The 19,688-nt window shown below is 36.6% G+C and overlaps 1 protein-coding gene across 4 annotated transcripts in view; it reads left to right on the top strand.

Moving 5' to 3' along the window:
- The window catches only part of SORBS1 (sorbin and SH3 domain containing 1), a 291,490-nt gene that overhangs the window by 127,173 nt on the left and 144,629 nt on the right, over positions 1-19,688 (top strand). For all 4 annotated transcript variants that reach the window (XM_074295931.1, XM_074295929.1, XM_074295930.1 and 1 more), the window contains exon 4: positions 16,483-16,535. In XM_074295931.1, coding sequence (XP_074152032.1) covers positions 16,526-16,535 — 10 coding nt within the window. In that variant the 5' untranslated portion in view covers positions 16,483-16,525. The remainder of the gene's footprint in view (positions 1-16,482; positions 16,536-19,688) is intronic.

Here is a 19,688-nt window from a genome sequence, read left to right as displayed (position 1 = left end):
ATCATGTTTGTAAAGTGCTTAGCATGATAAACACCTGGCACATAGTGGGCATTTAATAAATATTTGTTCCCTTTTCTTTCCCTCTTCCTACTCCCATCCACCCTTCAGAATAGAGGCTATATATAAATTTAAGGTGGTATTTCTTGAACTTACTATATGTGTAAAAGTAAAATCTTTCCCTTCTTCACCCTAACATTCTCAAGTAAATCTAAAACTGTTTATGTTTTCCTAAATTTACTAGGTTATCTGTGTGGACGCTTCTAAACTGTGGAGATTTATTATATGATTCTCTGCTTTATTTTGTCAATGAAAACATAAATAAATACAAATATGTTTATATAATATTAACACACATATATCTACATACAAACATTTTTTTTAAAAAAATCAAACAACTACATTTAAGTCTATCATCAGTTAATGAATTTTAAAGAAAACTTGAAGATTTTGCTTCCTGAGAAATTAGTGATCACAAGTGAAATAATTCTGCAGGGCAAGATAGAAAAAGAAGTGATAATATTGTCACCTGGCATCCCACACTAGACTATTTTTAGTATAAATTATACTTTAATTGAATTGAAAGCAAGTAAGAACTTGCTCTCCTTTTGGAAATCTGGCTCAACATTGAAGCTGTGAGGTTTTTTTTTCCCCTCCCTTGGAGGATTTTTGGGGTTTTTTTCTTCCTTCCTCCTTATAAGGACCTGAACTGGAGTAGTTTGGCTTCATTAAACAAGAGCCATTAATAATGACTAATGTAAGAATTCCACTCTTGGAGTCTTTGACCCGGGAGCCTAGAATGTTTTGCCCCTTACTGGTTGACATTCTGCCTGGGGCTGCCATGATATAAATGACAGAGCTGATAGTGAATCCTAGTTATGTTCCTACCAATCTCTGGGAATTTCCTTTTAAAGTTTTAAAAAGACTGCACCAATATAGATAAGGAATGTAGCCTTTTGATTACAAAATTCTCTCTCCTCTTCCTCTCCCTCTGTCTCTGTTTTTCTGTCTCTCTTTCTCCCTCCCCTTCTCTCTCTCTCTCTCTCTCTCTCTCTCTCTCTCTCTCTCTCTCTCTCTCTCTCTCTCTCTCTCTCTCTCTCTCTGTCTCTGTCTCTCTGTTTCTCTCTCTCTCTCTCTCTGTCTCTCTCTCTCTCTGTCTCTCTGTCTCTCTCTGTCTCTCTGTCTCTCTCTGTCTCTGTCTGTCTATCTCTCTCTCTCTCTGTCTGTCTCTCTCTCTCTCTCTCTGTCTCTGCCTGTCTTTCTGTCTATCTCTCTCCCTCTGTTCTGTCTCTCTCCTCCCTCTCATCTCTTTTTTTTCTCTCTCTCTCCTTCTCTGTCCTCCTACTTACCTCCCTTCCTCTGTGTGTGTGTGTATATATACACATACATATGTATAATATATGCATGTTCTCCTACCTCTTCATCCTCCATATTTATCTTTCTCATCTTCTTTCTCTCCTTCTCCTTCTCTATCATCTAGCCAGCTAGCTCTCCTCTCTTTTTTCTCCATCCATTTATATTTTCTCTTTTTTCTTCCTTCCCTCTTCCTATCCATCCATCCCTCCTTCCATCCCCCCATCCATCCATCTATCCTCTCCCTCCTCTTTACCTTCTTTCTTTCTCCCCTGTCCTAAGGCCAGTGTTTATTTGGATTCTTATAATCCAAAGGCATGAGACCTTCTTCATGAACAAATATGATCCAGGTGAATATGGGCATAGATCACCTGGATGACCAATTTTTCTAGAGGTCCATTGCTCTGCCACACAAAGGCCTCCTATATTTCCATTTTCTTCCTCTGAATGACACAGCCAGCTTAAGCAGTTTGAGGGCCACTCCTGAAACACTACTTAGGGAAAAATCAACTCAGAGTAATTTATAAAGGCAGCCCCCCCCCCCCCAGGGCTCTTGGTGATAACCACTTGCTTCCTGATCCTCTGTTCAATTATCAACCTTCTTAACTGTAGTCAGAACATGAATTTATCCAGGACACAATACATAAATCTCATGGAGTATCCTGAAGCACATAGTGGTCTAATGACTTGTCCAGGAGTCATATGGTTAGTAGATGAGAAAAACAGGATTTGAACCTGGACCTTCCTGACTCTATGCCCAGAACTTTATCCATTATGCCAATTTGCTTCTATAATCACAGGATAATGTAATAATATCAGTACCTACATAATTCTTTACAGTTACAAATCACTTTTCAAACTTTTTTGAGCCTCACAATGAGCCTATAAGGCAGATACCATAAATATGATTATCCCTATATTAAAAATGAGGAAACAGGCTGAGAAAGGTTAAGTAGCTTGTCTAAGGTCCCTCAGCTAAGTTAACCTGATTAAAGTTTAAAGCAGTAGAGAAAGTTGAGAGAGATTAATGTAAGCCTGGAAATTCCATTATTAAGGTTTTAGAAAGTCAGCTTAGGTAGTGAAGGGTTTAGGAAAATATAAAATTCACCCTTTAGCCTTTTTTTTTTTTAATAAGAATGATTTTTACATTTTTTTAATACAACAAAACTTATTTTAAAATGTAAAATCTGTCTACCTATCTTCTCACCCTCACCTTCTTTGTAAAGGTTTAATCCTACTTTAATTCTAATGTTTAATTCTAGGGTCATATAAAAGCCGGCAACCAGGAGTTGGAGATTCCTTGTGAATTGTTAAAAGTTTTTAGGGGCAAGTTGTTCTAGTGGATCCTGTATTTTGCATTAGGAAGGCCTGGGTTGAATATGATCTCTGACATTTAAAATTGTTTGATGGGTAGATTCCCTGAAATTTTTTTAATCCTCAGTTTCCTCATCTGTCAAATAGTAACAATGCTGCCTTTGGTGCCTATATCACAGGTTTATCATAAGGCTTAAAGGCTCTCAGAACAGGACTAAAAGCAACTCTAGAATATATCTAATTGAATAGGTTCATTTTTCAGATGAAGAAACAGACTCAATAAGGTTGAATGAATTGCCCAACATCACATAATAAACATTTTAGGTATGATAAGGGTCAAGCCTTTAAATGCTACAAAAAAGCCTAGTAATATTAACATTAACAATAACAGTAATGCATTAATGTATGGAATGAATCTAATGTTTGCATCTAGGATAGGCTCAAGAGGCAAAGTCCTGAAGCTCTAGTGGTTAGCAAAAGCAATACAGGATTCTAAGCCAAAGATAATCAAGGTTGAAGATAAGAGGTAGTGTGATTTTTTAAAATAAATAGTAATAGCTTTTTATTTTTCAAAATACATGCAAAGTAGTTTTCAACATTCATCCTTGTAAAACCTTGTATTACAGATTTTTCTCCCTCCCTCTCTCCCTTCCTTCCCCCTCCCCTAGAGAGCAAACAATCCAGTATGGGTTATACATGTGCAATTCTTCTAAATATATTTCCACATTTATCATGCTGTACAAGAAAAGCCAGATCAAAAAGGGGAAAAAATGAGGAAAAACAAACAAACAAACAAACAAAAACAAACACCAACAAAAAAGGTGAAAAATACTATGCTGTGATCTATATTTAGTTTCCATCTTTCTGGATGCAGATGTCTTTCCATCACAGATCTATTGGAATTGCCTTGAATCAGGAGGTCATGTTTTGTAATGAAAAGAACACAGAACTTTTGAGTCAGAAAACCTGTATGAATTTATAGAAGTCATGGTACCTTTCCAGGCTCTGGTTTCTTAATCTACAAGATGGAAATGGTAATATCTATACTATTTATGTGAGGAAATTGATTTGTAAGGCTTAAAACATAAGTATGAGTTCTTGTTAATTAGCCATTATCAGAACAAGAGTGGATGGTAATCCTATTCTAATGTCTAATCATAGTATGGAGGGCACTTGGGATCCCCAAAGCCATATCAATAGATTAAAGAATCATAGATTTGGAACTGAAGGTCTAAACTTAAGTAAAAATTTAGATCATCGAGGTCACAGAATTATAGAATTTAAGAACTAGAAGGGAACTTACCAACTATCCAGTTCAACGCATACCTCCCAAAAAATCTTCTCTATTAACATCACTGGCAAGTGGTCATCCAGTGTCTGCTTGAAGACCCCCTCCAAGTAGGGGGGTCCTGCCATTTCTTGAGGGTCTCCATTTTGCTTTTAGACAGTTTTAATTGACATATAGTTTATTTTACAGGTGAGTAAACTGAGACACAGAAAGGTTAGGGGGTTATACAAGCTAGTAAATAGTAGATCCAAGATTCAAATGCAATTATTACAACTCCAAATCTAGTCTTCATTGCTGTGAACCATGATGTCTGAGGGAATGTTCTGACGGTTCCCATCAAACTGTAAAGGCTTTGAATATAGGCTAAGAGTAGAATATATTTGAGCAGAGGATCAGGTGGGCTAAGTTCAGAGAGCATCAATACCAAGTGGACTGGCTAGTGAACTTTTTCTGGAAGCAATATTTGAAGACCATTTTCTTCGTTCCTATTCTTGTTTCAGTAGAGGGAGTAAGTCCATAGATGAATAAAATTGCAGATCCTTGAAATAGTGACATTTCAAAACAACTCCTAAATTATGTGCTGGTGGGATGAGAAAAGTAATGATATTGTTCATTGAGAAAGAAAAATGATCAATAACTTTGAGGGGAAAGTGACATTTATTCTTATCTACCTACAAGGGTAGGTGCTGAGGAGACTTTCCAGTAGAAGTAGCTTTTTTTGGCTTTGAAAAGAATTGTTAAAAGATTTGTAGAAATAAGAAGAGTCATGGAGAATCAGAGAAATCAAGAATGAGGAACCAGGACATAGCACTCATATACTAGCTAGCTTAATACAGAGAAGAAAGCTACTTGAGGGCAGGGACTCTTAGTGTGCATGTATTTTGGGGAAAGGGGAAGGGAGGGATGGGGCTGGGTCTTTGTGTCTCCAATGCTGAGCATATTGCAGTTTGCCCAAGGTTACTAAAGTATTTGAGGCATAATTTGAATTCAGGTCTCCCTGATATCATATCTCACACTCTGTCCATTCCACTAAAGTGCCAGGCTCTGAGAATGTTTGGGGAAGAAAAGGGACAAGTTAGTGGGCTTGTTTTCAACAGACAGGTCAAAAAGGATTAGGGCAGTGAAGAAACGAAAGAACTTGGCCACGTGCATTGGAAACCTTTCTGAGAAAGATGTGAGTTAATTGGTTACAAAGGAAACCAGATTGGAGGAAATCCAGAAGGGAGGAAGCAGAGGATGACCCTTTTGGATGTGTTTTCCTGTGTTGCCTTCCCAAGAAAAAATCAGCCCTTTCACAACCTGTTGCTTTGTGGAGGGTTATAAGCTCTTTATTTGTCTCCTTAGTTGAGTAATCTGATTCCAAATGCAGTCAATGAAGCTCTCAGTTTATCTGAGCTGCCCATTAAAGTAAATGTCAGTGGCTTTCTTTGTGTTTATCCTTCCAGCTTTCAATTTAGCATTAGTGCTCTTGTTCCCTGAATTGATTTTGAGGCCTGTTCAATTATGTATCTAGAAATGTCTCTTTTATATTTCTTCAAAGGCACAGCAATAAAAGTTGGCTCCGAAGTGATGGGGAATCATGGGAAAAGGGAGTAATGTGCTTCATGGTCAGAAAAGTATAATAAAAGCAATCACTCTCTCAATTTTTGTTGGATCTACCTTACTTGGTCTTTTGTAGCAGCCATAACTAGGGTGGGATGATCTGGGCTTTGCCCTCAGGCAATGAATTCTGAGGAAGGTACTTGGGGTTCCCACAGTGAAAATTAGGGCAGCTAATTCTGCTTGGCTATTTACTTATTAATATTTTTTTCAAACTGTTGTGACTAGTTATGATAATCGTTATCAAACCTCTTATAATATTGTGACCCCAGTGCAATTATAGGGGCAATTAATAAGGGTCCAGATCAGTATTAAAAATGAAGTCTATTATGTTAAGGATTTATAATTCTAAGTGAAAAAAGACAAAAATTAAAGGAAGTCAAGGTCAGATTAAAAAGGACAGCTTTAAACCCATAGAAGAAGAGGAAGAAAGTTTCAAGGGTCCATCAGTGGTCCTCAAACTTTTTAAATGGGGGCCAGTTCACTGTCCCTCAGATTGTTGGAGGGCCGGACTATAGTAAAAACAAAAACTCACACTGTCTCCGCCCCTCAGTCCATTTGCCATAACCCCTATATATCAAATTGTTCAATCTTACCAACTCAGGAATATGATGAAAGCCCATGTTTACATTATTACCATTCACATTTTCCAATAATTTATGGCTTTACTCCCAAACCACTAAATGTCTTTTGATGACGTCCTAAATCTCCCAATTTGACTAATCTCAATTTGCATTCCTTCTTTAGAAAGGTGGTAGAAGCTGTTACTATGGACTGGGGTGAGAGGGTGAAAGTTGATGGGAGTTTACCTAGGCTGAGATCCCTAGAGGGAGGAAGTAATCCCAGGATTGAGCTGAGTTTCTTTGCTGCTAAAGGAGGATCTGCCTGACCAAGAAAGGGCATCCTTCCCAAAAAGTGGGACCTGGGAGGAGGACCTCACTTGGGGTGTAGCTGGAAGCTGGAAGATTGGGGGGGGGATGGGGAGGGGGAAGGGACTTGCTTGCCTTGAAACTGGCCCTAGCGCAGAATTATCAGACTTTCAGCCTGCAGCCAAATGTAGGGCACCACTCTCCAAAGTGGCCAGATTAAAATATAATTGGGAAATGTATTTTTATTTATTTTGTTAAACAACATAGATAATGCTAATTTGTGGTTTTTTAAGTCAATATGCTGCCTTTCAGGGATGTATTTCCTTTTCATTTCAGCACTTCTGCAGCCTAGAAGGCAGCTCCAGGGATAGCTAGATGATGCTGTGAAAGTTAGCCTCAGACACTTAATACTTACTGGCTATGGAACCCTAGGAAAGTTAACCTCATTGCCTAGCCCCTCAAAAAAAAAAAAAGAAAAATGAAAAGAAAAAAAAAAAAGAGAGAGAAAGCTGCTCCAAAATATGCTTCTTCAAAAGCAGCCTGATTTTTGTAGAGTAGAAGTTGTTAATATAAACAAAAGACATCTGTCCGAATGAATAATGCAAAGAATTTTTTCCTAGTTTTTAATTGTTTAGGAAGTCCTTCTCCACAAATTACTTCACCCCTGTTTTAAGAATAAGTGCTCCCAGACTTTTTATCTAATCACTCCATTTCCCTTTGCTTTCTCCTCCGGAGAGGAAATTGAATGCCGAGAAGACCTTGGCCATTTTAAACTAGGTCTTTTTATTTATTTATTTATTTATTTTTTTGCTGAGACAATTGGGGTTGTGACTTGCCCAGCTAGAAGGTGTAAGAGTCTGAGTTCAAATTTGAACTCAGATCCTTCTGACCTCAGGGTTGGCGCCATATCCACTGAGCCACCTAGCTGCCCCTTAAACCAGGTCTTTAACTGGTCTCAGTTTGACTGAGGGCTTGGCCTAGCAACAACAATTTGAGTAAAGCAACATACTTTCAGTGATGAAGGCTAGAAGTGAGTCAGAAAATAGCTTTTTTTTTTTTTTTAACCTAGTAAAACAACAAATAACAGACAAATAAATAAGAAATCAATCTGGGAGAAACAGACCCTAAGGGTTTCTATCCAAAATAACAATTGCCGTTGTAGATATATATTGCTGTTTTATCTGAAGCAATCAGTGTCTTAGATTCTCTATGTAGACCAGAATGTTTTTAAATGCACAAGATAAAATTCATAGGATGACAAAGGAAAACAATTATATTAAAATACGGTTATTGTTAAAATAAAAATTCACAGTCCCTTTAAGAACCATTGCTAGAAATAAAGGAGGACAGTTCTGAACACAATGCATAATATTATATAGGCTTTCTTGAAATAGACGTTTATTGCCTTATACTTTGAATTTTCTCATGTTCTGCTGTGCACATGACATTTTTTTTTTCCTATTCCTTATTTAAGTTTAAAATAAATAAATAAAGAAAGACCTAAATAAATAAATAAACAAAAGAGCTGTTGCTAGAGAGAGATCCCACAGACCCATGGAAACTTAAAACCTGAACCTCCAGGTGAACTTGTTGCATTTACCTTCTGGCCTTGATCCTTTTTGGAAGAAAGGGTGCTGTTGGGGGAGAGCTGACTGTCCTTAGCCCAGACACTTTGGGGAGAGAGCCTGGAGCCCAAGTCAACAATCAACTCTTAATTACTTTAATCCATTTTTGCTCAGGGAATGTGAGTAGTTCTTGCTATTGAGTTACTTTATCCTTTGTTTTCAAACCCCTTTATCTTATCTCCTTCTGGAGGACTGTGGTTATTTTATGTCTAGTTAGAAACCACTGTTTAGAGTCCAGAGAGACCTTAGACAGCATTTAGTTCAATGCTTCCCTTTTACTAGGGTGCCAATGGAGTGGAATGTGTAAAATGAGGTCATGCTCTTTCAGACCCAATGCACTGGGGTAATAGGATCATAAGCTGAGATTTGGAAGAGATTCTAGTCCAAATGTTTGATTTTTTTTTTTTTTTTTTTTTTAGATGAGGAAACTGAAGACCACAGAGTTTAGATGATTTGGCCAGGATTACACAGATAGTAAGAGCTGGAGATTAATCTTGATCCTCCAAATGCAATTCTCCCTTTCTTCCCAGCTCTCCCCTATTTACTGTCCATTAGGAGATGTGATCTATTTCTGACACTATGAATTATGCCTACAGAAAACTCTGGCAGAATAACAGTACCTCTGTATCCAGCCCACTGAGTCACTAAATGGCCAGTGCTATTGTGCCTTTTTCATAGATTTGACTCTCATAATAGCTTGTGAGAAAAATTCAAAAGACAATCATTTTCTTGATCAAGATTTAATTATTAACAATTTATAAAATTTTATTATTTAAAAAATGAAAAATTTACAGTAAGATCTGATCAGTGAAATCATTTGATATCCTTCAGAGCAATGAATATAAACATATTTGTGTGCTAGATGAACTTAAAACTCCCTTCTACCTTTTACATACAAGCTTTGTTTCAATATTTTTTAAGAGATCTATTTTCCCACCCACCCAAGCCTACTTCCCTAGCTACTACCTTCTGGATATTACTTCCTTATATACACAACATTTATTAAGCACCTATTGTGTACCAGGCACTAAGGCTACAAAAACAGTAATAATAATTTAGTTTTCAGTAATTTCTGACTCTGTGTGACCCCATTTGGGTTTTTTCTTGGCAACGATATTGGAGTAGTTTGCTCTTCTGCAGCTCATTTGGTAGATGAAGAAACTGAGGCAAATAGGTTTGAGACTTGTTCACAATTATATAGCTAATAAGTATGATTTGAGGAATGATTTGAACTAAGGAAGAGATGATCTCCTGATTCCAGGCTTGGTGCTCTATCTACTTCATAACCTAGCTGTCCAATTATAATAATGATAGCTGAATTTTATATAATGCTTTAAGATTTAACAAATACCTTACAAATTTTATCTTATTTTATTCTTACAACTTTATGACATAGTTGTTATCTAAGGCAAACAGAGCTTAACTAACTTGTCCAGGGTCACCTAGCTAGTAGTAAGTATGTAAGGAAGGATTTGAACTTGTCTTCCTAACTTCTGAGGCCAGCTTTCTATTCACCATTCCCCCTAAGCTGTTTAGGACAAGGATAAAATAGTCTCAAATAGATTATATTCTATTGATGAGGAAATAACAGAAGCACAAATAAGTAAATGAAAAAATGAATTCAGAGCAAACACAAAGTAATTTTGGAGGGGGAAGACACCAGGAGGGAAGAGATAAAAAGAAGCCTCCCCTAGCAGTAGACATTTGAACTATTCTTTTGCAAATTAGTATTTTCTCCTCTGAATTAGTCTGTTATAATTCTTCAGCAAAAGGCTTCTCCCCACTCTTTCAGCTCCAGTGACCTGTCAAATGTGGTCATTTCTTTTTTTCCTTCTTTGTCCACCTGCCCGTTGGGTCCAATTAGGAGTTTTCCAACAATGACCACGTTTGCCACTAACTACCAGAACTGGAGTCCATAATGATTTGTTGGGGCTTGTTTAGGCATGCCTCAGCTGTTATTCTTTAAACAATATTTTCCTTAGATGGTTCAACTCCCTTTTGGAAGCAAATTAGATGCCTGAACCCCATGTGGTATTCTTACAATCCCCAACATGAGTAACCACAACCGACAACATAAAGCCATACAATGTAGACTGAAAAAATAACATTTTCCCACAAGAGGTCTTCATACAGATTCCTGACGGTGGCAGTATGGTATAGTAACTTATCTTTGTGAGTTCAAATCCAGCCTTAGACGCTTACTAGCTATGTCATCTTGGGCAGGTCACACTACTCTTTCAATTTATTCATCTGTAAAATGTGCTGCAGAAACAAATGTCAGATACTCAAGAAAGCCCCAAATGGGATCACAAAGAGTAAGATAGGGCTGAATGACTCAACAACAACATGATGAGGTGGAAAAATTGAGTTTGGAGTCAGTAAACTGGGTCAGATCTTAGTCCTCACACCAATCAGCTCTGGGATCTTGGACAAGTAACTTCATATGGCTGAGCTTCAGTTCCCCATCTGTAAATAGGACACTGTGAGATCATTAAAAAAAATTCATGAACTATAGAACAGATGCAAATATGAAAACCAAGACAGTCTTTGCCCTCAAGGAACTTGGGCTTTAATAGGATAGTAGTGGCCCAGGAAGGATGAATTGGACTGACAAGTCCATGGTGAATGAAACCTTAGGGCACTGATTGATATGCATGCCCTTTCCTGGAATGGTAGTGTTGGTTTAATTACTATTCCCAGATCTAGAGGTGGAAAGGAGTTGGGGGGGGGGGGAGGATTGAGAGGTAGGTCATTAAGCTGGATGGTGTATAAGTCAGGCTAATCATAGACCAGGGCTTCTTAAACTTTTTTCATTCATGCATGCCTTTAAACCCAAGACATTTTTATGTCACCCCAGATATATCAATATATAAATAAGTATACAAATTAAACATTTATGGATAATAAATCATACTTTTGTGACCCCCACATTCGATTACAAGACACCCTTTAGGGTCACAACTCACAGTTTAAGAAGCTTTGTTAGAGAAAATTTAGAGGAAGAAACACAGCATGAAGATAGTTGCAAAGCAGCAGGAGAGAGGGATTTGCCAGCTTTATTGTCTGCCTAAAATATATCCTTGGTACCTGGTGACCTTCAAGAGAATGATTTTAGAAGAATGAAGATGTTGATTCCCCTCTGTAATATTTTTAAAATATGCTTCCATGTCTCCTCCGACAATACCATGCAATAGTGCAGATCTTCATCACCTCATTGCTGCTAGTAGGTCTGCCAGCCTCAGTCTCTCCCCACTGTAATCCATCCTCCATTAAGCCACTAAAATAATTTTCCTAAAGCGCAGATCTAAGTACATCCCCCTTCCCTCCTTATCTCCATTCAGTAACTCCATTGGCTCCCTATTGCCTCCAAGACCAAAAACAAAATGTTCTTTTCACCATTCAAAGCCCTTCATTATCTAGCCCCTCCTACCTTTCCAGTCTTGTTATGCCTTATTTCCTTCCACATACTCATAGATCCAGTAATATTGGCTTCCTGGCTGTATATGTGTGTGTACATGTACACATACAGATGTACATAAACATATATACACATAAATATACATGTGCATATGTAAATATTCATTTTTATAACAAAAAAATCTGGAAACAAAATGGAAGCCTGTTGATTGAGAATAGTTGAATAAGTTATGGAGAATAGTTGAACAAGTTATGTCATATAAATATAGAATGTTATTATGATCAATTAATTAAAATATTTTAAAAGTTGCATAAAGAAAAGAGAATGGGGGTGCATAAGGGGTCAAATAAAGGTATTTGTTACTATCTAGTTATGCATATATTATTTGTACATTTATGTGTATATGCATATATATATATTTAAGAACTCATGATATGTGGTAGAAATTCATTATTGTACAGTTGTCTTTCCTGTTCTTGGAGTTTTTAAAATTGTTGATGACTGGATAAAAACAAACAAACAAAAATAAATATTTGCACATCATTTTTCAAGTTCTATCCTTCTATCATGATATATCTCAAATCTAAGCCTTCTTTATGGGTACAGTGATAGCTTGAAGATTTAGAATCTTTGGGATCCAACAATATGTAGGGGTTCCATAGACTGCCATATAAAGGTTAAGAACCTTTAAACTAGATAATCTCTAAAATCTCTTCTAACTCTATCCTATGAATAGGATACTTCTTCACAGAAACTCCTCATGGATGATAATTAATGTGATCTCATGTTTATTCTTCTGCTGCTGCAGTTTGAATCCTGGCCCCATTTGTATTTATCTGTGTGTCTAGATTTGTGTATCTCTTCCTCCCTTCAGCCTAGATAATTTTGTTTATTCTAGAGACAGGCTAGGAAAAAGCTTCTAAGCAGTCAGCATCAAGAGGAGGAAAGAGCATTGGTCACGAGGTCAGGGCACCTGAACCTTATTTCAAGCTTGATCACAAATTGATTTTGCAAGTCCAACTTTGGCAGGTTTCTGTTTTTTCATCTATATAATGAGGGAAGAGGAGGGGAGAAGAGTTTTTAAGCTGGAGTGTTGTTGCATGTTATCTTGCTCCCGAATAGTGAGTGGCTTTCCAGTCTATAGTGTTCCCTTCAGATAAGTGATTGTTTTCCCATAGACCACTCTGCTATTGTTCCCTGTATAAAAATAACCCTACCTAATATGCTGCAGCCATGGTGTGTGACTTAATTGGAGTATGGTAATTACTATTTGGAGAGGCTGCTATAGTAGAGTGGAGAATATCATAAAGCCCTGCTGCTTCCATAACTCTTGACACTTACTGGCTGCATGACCCTGAGTAAGTAACTTAATTTGTCCCTCAATTTAGATTTTTCTAGGCAGTCATAGAAATATTTATGGAAGAGTTCTCCTGCTAGGAACTCCCCACACTGATAAAATCTCAGCTCCTTTGGGTAATTGCCATTTTACAAAAATTCTCATTTTCCCTTTAAAATTGAAATTATTAAAAGGTTTGTTGCTGCTTTGAGTGTGATTTTATGTAATTTTAGAGATTTGTGTAATTTTATGTAATTTCAAAAAAATATAGAGTATCGTAGTTAAAATTTTCCAGGATGATTCAATGAACAAATAAATTTTGATATGCAAGAATTCCATTTACAGGCACTTTCCTCATTGCCGTGCACATACGTACACATAAATACATACACATACATGCATGCACATACACACACACGTTTTAAAAGCTGGCAGAATAGTTCCCAGAAATTTTTAATATCCGTGTTTTTTTTCCTTTTCTGTTCTTTAGGTATTAGTTAGCTATTAACTAGAGAGCTGACAGATTTATGAATACCAAGATTTTGTCTATTTCAAGTGATTCACATTTCAAGTCTAGCCCAGATTATTATTTTTAAAAACACAAATGGCATACTATCTAATCGCTCCGTGACTTTCTCTTAGTAAATAGCCTGTTCTATCAGCAAGGCTACCCTCATTTTTAAGATACTGTATCTCATACTACTCTAATGCTTCATGCTTGTGAATTTAGCAGAAATGATTGCTTTCCAGGAAGCTACAATATCACAGCCACTGGATAAATAGTATCTGTGAGGCATACCAAATTGCCTGCCACAGAAATCACAGGCTAGCCATCTCACAGGTCAGAGCGATCTCAGATAGTGAGTAACATTGGAAGATAGAGAGCATTAGGAGTAGGAGTCATCTTCTGTTAACTGTTCAAGGACATTTGACTGGTACAGCTGAGGTGGGCAGGGTATTCTCTCCATCTGGTTATTCACCTTATTCCTTTTTACAGAAACTGATCTGCTCATGAGGTCTTAGAATTTAGAGATTAAAGAGACCTTAGAGATTATTTAGTCTGATGCTCCCTTTATGTCGATGAAGAAAAATGAGACCTATAGAGTTGAAATAACTTGCAGAGAAATCTGAATCAGAAATGCAAGACTGACTTGGGCACAATAAAAGTGTGATTAACCGAGATGCTCAGGCAGTAATGTATTTGGGTTAATTGGATTTGCTAGTAAACTGAGCCATTGTAGCAGAGCCAAGATGATAGGGTAGGAGGAAGAAGTATAGCCCAGCTCTTCTGACACATCTTTACAAAGATCTAGAAAAAACCCCAATCAGGAAATCCAAGAAAAAAAATCAGAAGATCAGATCAAGCCCCAATCAGGAAATCCAAGAAAAAAATCAGAATGAATCACTTTTTCCCAGTGCAGGTCACCATAGGGAGACAGAAGTCTTTGGACACTAGGCATTGAGTCTGGCCAGAATATGTCTCACTCATTCTTGTGTTCAGGGACTGACTGAAAGAGGATGAAGTTATGTGCTGGGACAAAACAAGGTCTCAGACCCATGTCAGAATACCCTAGCCTTGTGCAGAGTATAGGAACTAATCCAACTGGGAAGCTCTATCATTCCTAGTTTTGGGTCACAGATCCAGGGCAGATCCAAGAGGGGACTTGTGTTCAGGGGTTAGACCACTGTGTCAGCCTCCAGCCCATACATTTCTCCAGAAGTGTACAGAGTCCATCCCTAATATCAGATATTCTAACATGAGGAAGTAAGCTGGAAGAATGATCAAATAAAGAATCCCACCACAAAAAAACTATTATGGTGACAGAGATGCCCAAGAAACAAAATGAGAGGAGAAAAGCTCCAAAAATATCTACAAAATCTCAAAGAAAACCAGGTCTAATCAGAATTTCTGGAAAAGATGATGTTGAGAGATTATATAAAAGAGCTAAAAATAATTTTTAAAACCAAATGAAAGCCTTAGAAGAAAAATGGGAAAATAAATGAGTTATGGAAGAAAGATTTGAAAAGAAACTTAGTAGCTTGCAAAAAAAAAAAAAAAAAAAAAAAAGATATAAAACTTTATCTAAGACCAAATAAACAAAAAACAACTCCCTGAAAATTAATATTGACCAAATTGAAGCTAATGGCCCCATTAGATAGCAAGAAATCTTAAAACAAAGTGAAAAGACTTTTTTTAAATAGGAAAAAAGAGAAAGATAAAGAGAATAAGCATTTATTAAGTACCTACTTGGTGTCAAGGCTTACTAAGTACCAAGTATTTTACAAATATTTCATTAAAGTCAAAATACTTCAGAGACATCATATTTCAAAAACAATCCTAAAAGAAAATTGCCCAGATCTTAGAACTAAAAAGAAAAGTAGAACTAGTATGTACCAATCTCCTCCTGAAAGAAATCACAAAATGAAAATTCTCAAGAATAACATAGCCAAAATCAAATATATTGTACCTTGACCACAATATAGTGATGTCATTTTGGTTCCTTTGAGATTGAAAGACAACAACCAATTCACTTGAAAGATAATTTGTGAGGTCTCTTCTAAATTTTAAGATTTCATATTCTCCCTAGGTATACAGGAATGAGTATAATATTTAGCATGTAAACTCAGTAGTCAAGAGAACCATTGAAAGGGATTTAAACAAGATAAACTATTTACATTCTAATATGGGATTGTGATGTACATTTCCTCAAAACTTTATCATTTTCACATATTAGGTCAACTAATTAATTACAAGGGCTGGGAAATGGTTTTATTGTGTTTTGATTATCTTAAAATAAGAACAGAATAGGAAGGTAAGAAGAATACAATGGGTATAGGGAAGGGAAAATGATTTTATGAAATTGAGGTGTGCACCTAAAAGCCTTTACAAAATAGAAGGAAGAAAGGTGGAAGGTGGAAAGGTGGAAGAAAGAGGTGATCTTTGAAATGTACTCTTGTAAAAACTTGTCAAAGGAGGGAAGTATACATATGTAGAAATACATTTTATTTAAAAAAATTAGAAAGGAAAAGAGAAAAGAAATTAGAAAAAGGGCACATTAATGGAAGCATTTATTTTAAACAAATCCTTAAATTAAAGAAAAGATGAAAAACAAAGAGAAGGAAAAGTATAAGAGAGAATGTGATAGGAAAATACCCACAGCCATCATAACTGGGAATGTAAATGGGGTGAACTTACTCATAAAGTAAAAGGGGATAGCTAGATTGGTTATTTTTGTATTTACATAAAGATTGTATTTACATGAAAATCTGTGAGTTCTCTTCTAAATTTAAGATTCTAAATTATAAGATTCTATATTCTAAATTTTAAGATTTCATGAAGTCTATTTGAAAGACAACAACCAATTTACTTAAAAAATAATCTATGAGGTCCCTTCTAAATTTTCAAGATTCCATATTCTTTAAGTTCTCCATGAAGTCTGTTTGTGCTTGACTTGTAAAGCCTTCTGAGCTCATATTGGTCTGATCAGCTACAATAAAATACATTGTACCTTGATCCCAATGTAGTGATTTCATTTTCATTCTCTGAGATTGAAGGACAACAGACAATTTACTTAAAAAATAATCTGTGAGGTCTCTTCTAAATTTTAAGATTTCATATTCTCTAAAATCTCCCTGAAATCTGTTTTATTCATTGAAGTCAAAAAGGTTGTTTGTTTTTACAGAGAGAAAACCAGTTCCTGGCTGAAAACCATCCCTTCTACCACAATGAGCTCTGGTAAGTCTGTTTGGGATCTTCTGATTCTTCTTGCAAAGTAGGGTGGCTACACAGTATTGCAAATGTACAGTCAGGAAGACCTGAATTTGAATTCTACCTCATTTACTTACTAGTTGTGTTTTCCTCAGCAATGGTTAACTTTTCACAGTCTCATTGACCTTTTCTATATTATAATATCCATAATACTTATCTCATAAGTATTTAGGACTCTAGGGCAATAATGTGTGTAAAATATTTGGAAGTGCTATATAAATGTCAGTTATTGCCATCATACTCCTCTGAGGCCCATGAAGCTATTTCTTATTTCCAGTGAAATTAGCTGACCCAAGTAGATGGTTCCCATAATTGTTCAGAGTATATTTAAGGGATGCTTAAAGAAAAGTGTATCTTCCAGTCCTTTCTTCTCAGTGATGGAATATGCCTTGGATATAGTCCCAGTTTGCACATCTTCCTAATATGCAGAGTGAAAGAGGAGAATGGTACAAAATATCAATGGTTACAAGAAGGGCTCCAGTCAGAAATGTTAGAGGATGGTGTGTGATACATGTTTTGTCTGGCTGCAGCCTATTTGGTTTGAAATCATTAGATTCAGCCATCTTAGCTCCAGACTATTAGCTTTATTACAAAGTTGGGAGTTTTCCAGGGTAAGTGTGCCATAGGGGAGGGTAATGGCAATAGGAAATCTGAGAAATGGAGAATTGACAATAGAAAAAGTGTTATCTTGGTCCTGGAAGAACATCCAGAGATTGGTGGGCTTGGGTTAATTTAATAGTAGTCATCACAGTATAGCATAGCCAGTAAGAGAAGGGAAAAAGGATGAATATGGAGGTGGGGAGGGGAGAAAGCTAGGAACATTATCATTGGAGATCTAGGTAGGATAGGCTGTATTTCTACTCTGAGACAATAGTTCTCAAAATTTTTCTTCTTAAAGCTCCATACCCCCCTCCCTAATTTCTCATCCCTTCCCCCCAAAGGTGGGAGGGTATTTATGGCCCTAGTTGACTGTAGTATAGTGAACTTCAGTGCAAGTCAGTATTTATATATGTCTGGGTCTATAACTTAACTGCTATAAAACATTTTCTCTACCAAGGAAGCTCCATATTTGCCTGTAATTACAGTCCTGGTGACTTGTTTGGACCACTGAGAAGTAACTTCTCCAAATCAGTTTGTATAAGAGGCAGGAGGACTTCAACTCAAATTATTTTCACCCCAAGGCCTTGTTCTCTATTTTCTGCTTCATTTTGCTCCAGGAGGATTTGGGGATCCTAGATCTGAAGAGTCCTTTGATTTATATGAATATGCATATATGAATTATATGAATAGCTTTGATTTATAAGTGGTATAATGGGGCCCTGGACGGTAATAGATTTGACATTACACCGCTAAGTGTCAGAGGCTGGATTTGAACTTGGGCCTTCTGATTCTAGTGGCAATTACTATGTGTTTTGTGCTAGATGAGGATAGAGAGGCAAACTTAAAAACTGAAATACAACAGATTCTCCTCTCAAATAGTTTACATTCTATTGGAAAGAACATTGGATGTCTGGTGACAAAAGTTTGATAGCTAGTTCCTCTCTATACTAGTCATGGACCAAGCTGGAGGAAAGGGTGGGTCAGAACCTCTCTTTAAAATTAGATTATTATTTATATATTTCCCTCCCTGGGTTATTGTTTAAATTTGTTCTTCTCTCAAATACACATAAAAAGAGAAGCATTTCTATATACAAAGTTGAACAGAAAAAAAAAGAGGATTGTATAGAAAACTACACAGCGTGATTTTCAAAAACTACATAATAAATTCAGCAAGTTATTTTCAAAGTACCCTGTAGCATTATTGTGAGGAAAGGACTTTGTAAAGTGGGAAATTCTATGTAAATATAAACTATTATTATTTCTATATTGGATGATCTACCTTCCTCACTCCAAAATGCTATGAGTTGGTCTTAAGAGTCGATGTCACCAAAAAAGCTGTTTTAATATCACATGTAATATTTCTTTTTTTTTTTAATTATATATATATATATTTTATAATATTATCCCTTGTATTCATTTTTCCAAATTACCCCCCCTCCCTCTATTCCCTCCCCCCGACGACAGGCAATACCATACATTTTACATGTGTTACAATATAGTCTAGGTACAATACATGTGTGCGAATATCATTTTCTTGTTGCACAATAAACATTAGAATCCGAAGGTACATGCAACCTGGGCAGACAGATATTAGTGCTAACAATTTTCATTCCCCTCCCAGTGTTTCTTCTCTGGGTGTAGCTACCTCTGTCCATCATTGATCAGCTGGAAGTGAGTTGGATCTTCTTTATGTTGAAGATTTCCACTTCCATCAGAATACATCCTCATACAGTGTTGTTGTTGAAGTGTACAGTGATCTTCTGGTTCTGCTCATTTCACTCAGCATCAGTTGATTTAAGTCTCTCCAGGCCTCTCTGTATTCCTCCTGCTGGTCATTTCTTACAGAGCAATAATATTCCATAACCTTCATATACCACAATCTACCCAACCATTCTCCAACTGATGGACATCCATTCATCTTCCAGTTTCTAGCTACAACAAAAAGAGCTGCCACAAACATTTTGGCACATATATGTCTCTTTCCGCTCTTTAGTATTTCTTTGGGATATAATCCCAGTAGTAGCGCTGCTGGGTCAAAGGGTATGCACAGTTTGATAACTTTTTGGGCATAATTCCAGATTGCTCTCCAGAATGGCTGGATTCTTTCACAACTCCACCAGCAATGTATTAGTGTCCCAATTTCCCCACATCCCCTCCAACATTTGTCATTATTTGTTCCTGTCATCTTAGCCAATCTGACAGGTGTGTAGTGGTATCTCAGAGTGGTCTTAATTTGCATTTCTCTGATCAGTAGTGATTTGGAACACTCTTTCATGTGAGTGGATATAGTTTCAATTTCTTCCTCTGAGAATTGTCTGTTCATATCCTTTGACCATTTATCAATTGGAGAATGGTTCGGTTTCTTATAAATTATGGTCAGTTCTCTATATATTTTGGAAATGAGACCTTTGTCAGAACCTTTGTTTTTAAAAATATTTTCCCAATTTGTTACTTCCCTTCTAATCTTGTTTGCATTAGTATTATTTGTACAGAAACTTTTTAGTTTGATGTAATCAAAAT

This window comes from Sminthopsis crassicaudata, chromosome 2 (genome assembly GCF_048593235.1).
Source record: "Sminthopsis crassicaudata isolate SCR6 chromosome 2, ASM4859323v1, whole genome shotgun sequence".
Taxonomy (NCBI): Eukaryota; Metazoa; Chordata; class Mammalia; order Dasyuromorphia; family Dasyuridae; genus Sminthopsis; species Sminthopsis crassicaudata.
This window is presented reverse-complemented; position numbering and strand designations above follow the sequence as displayed.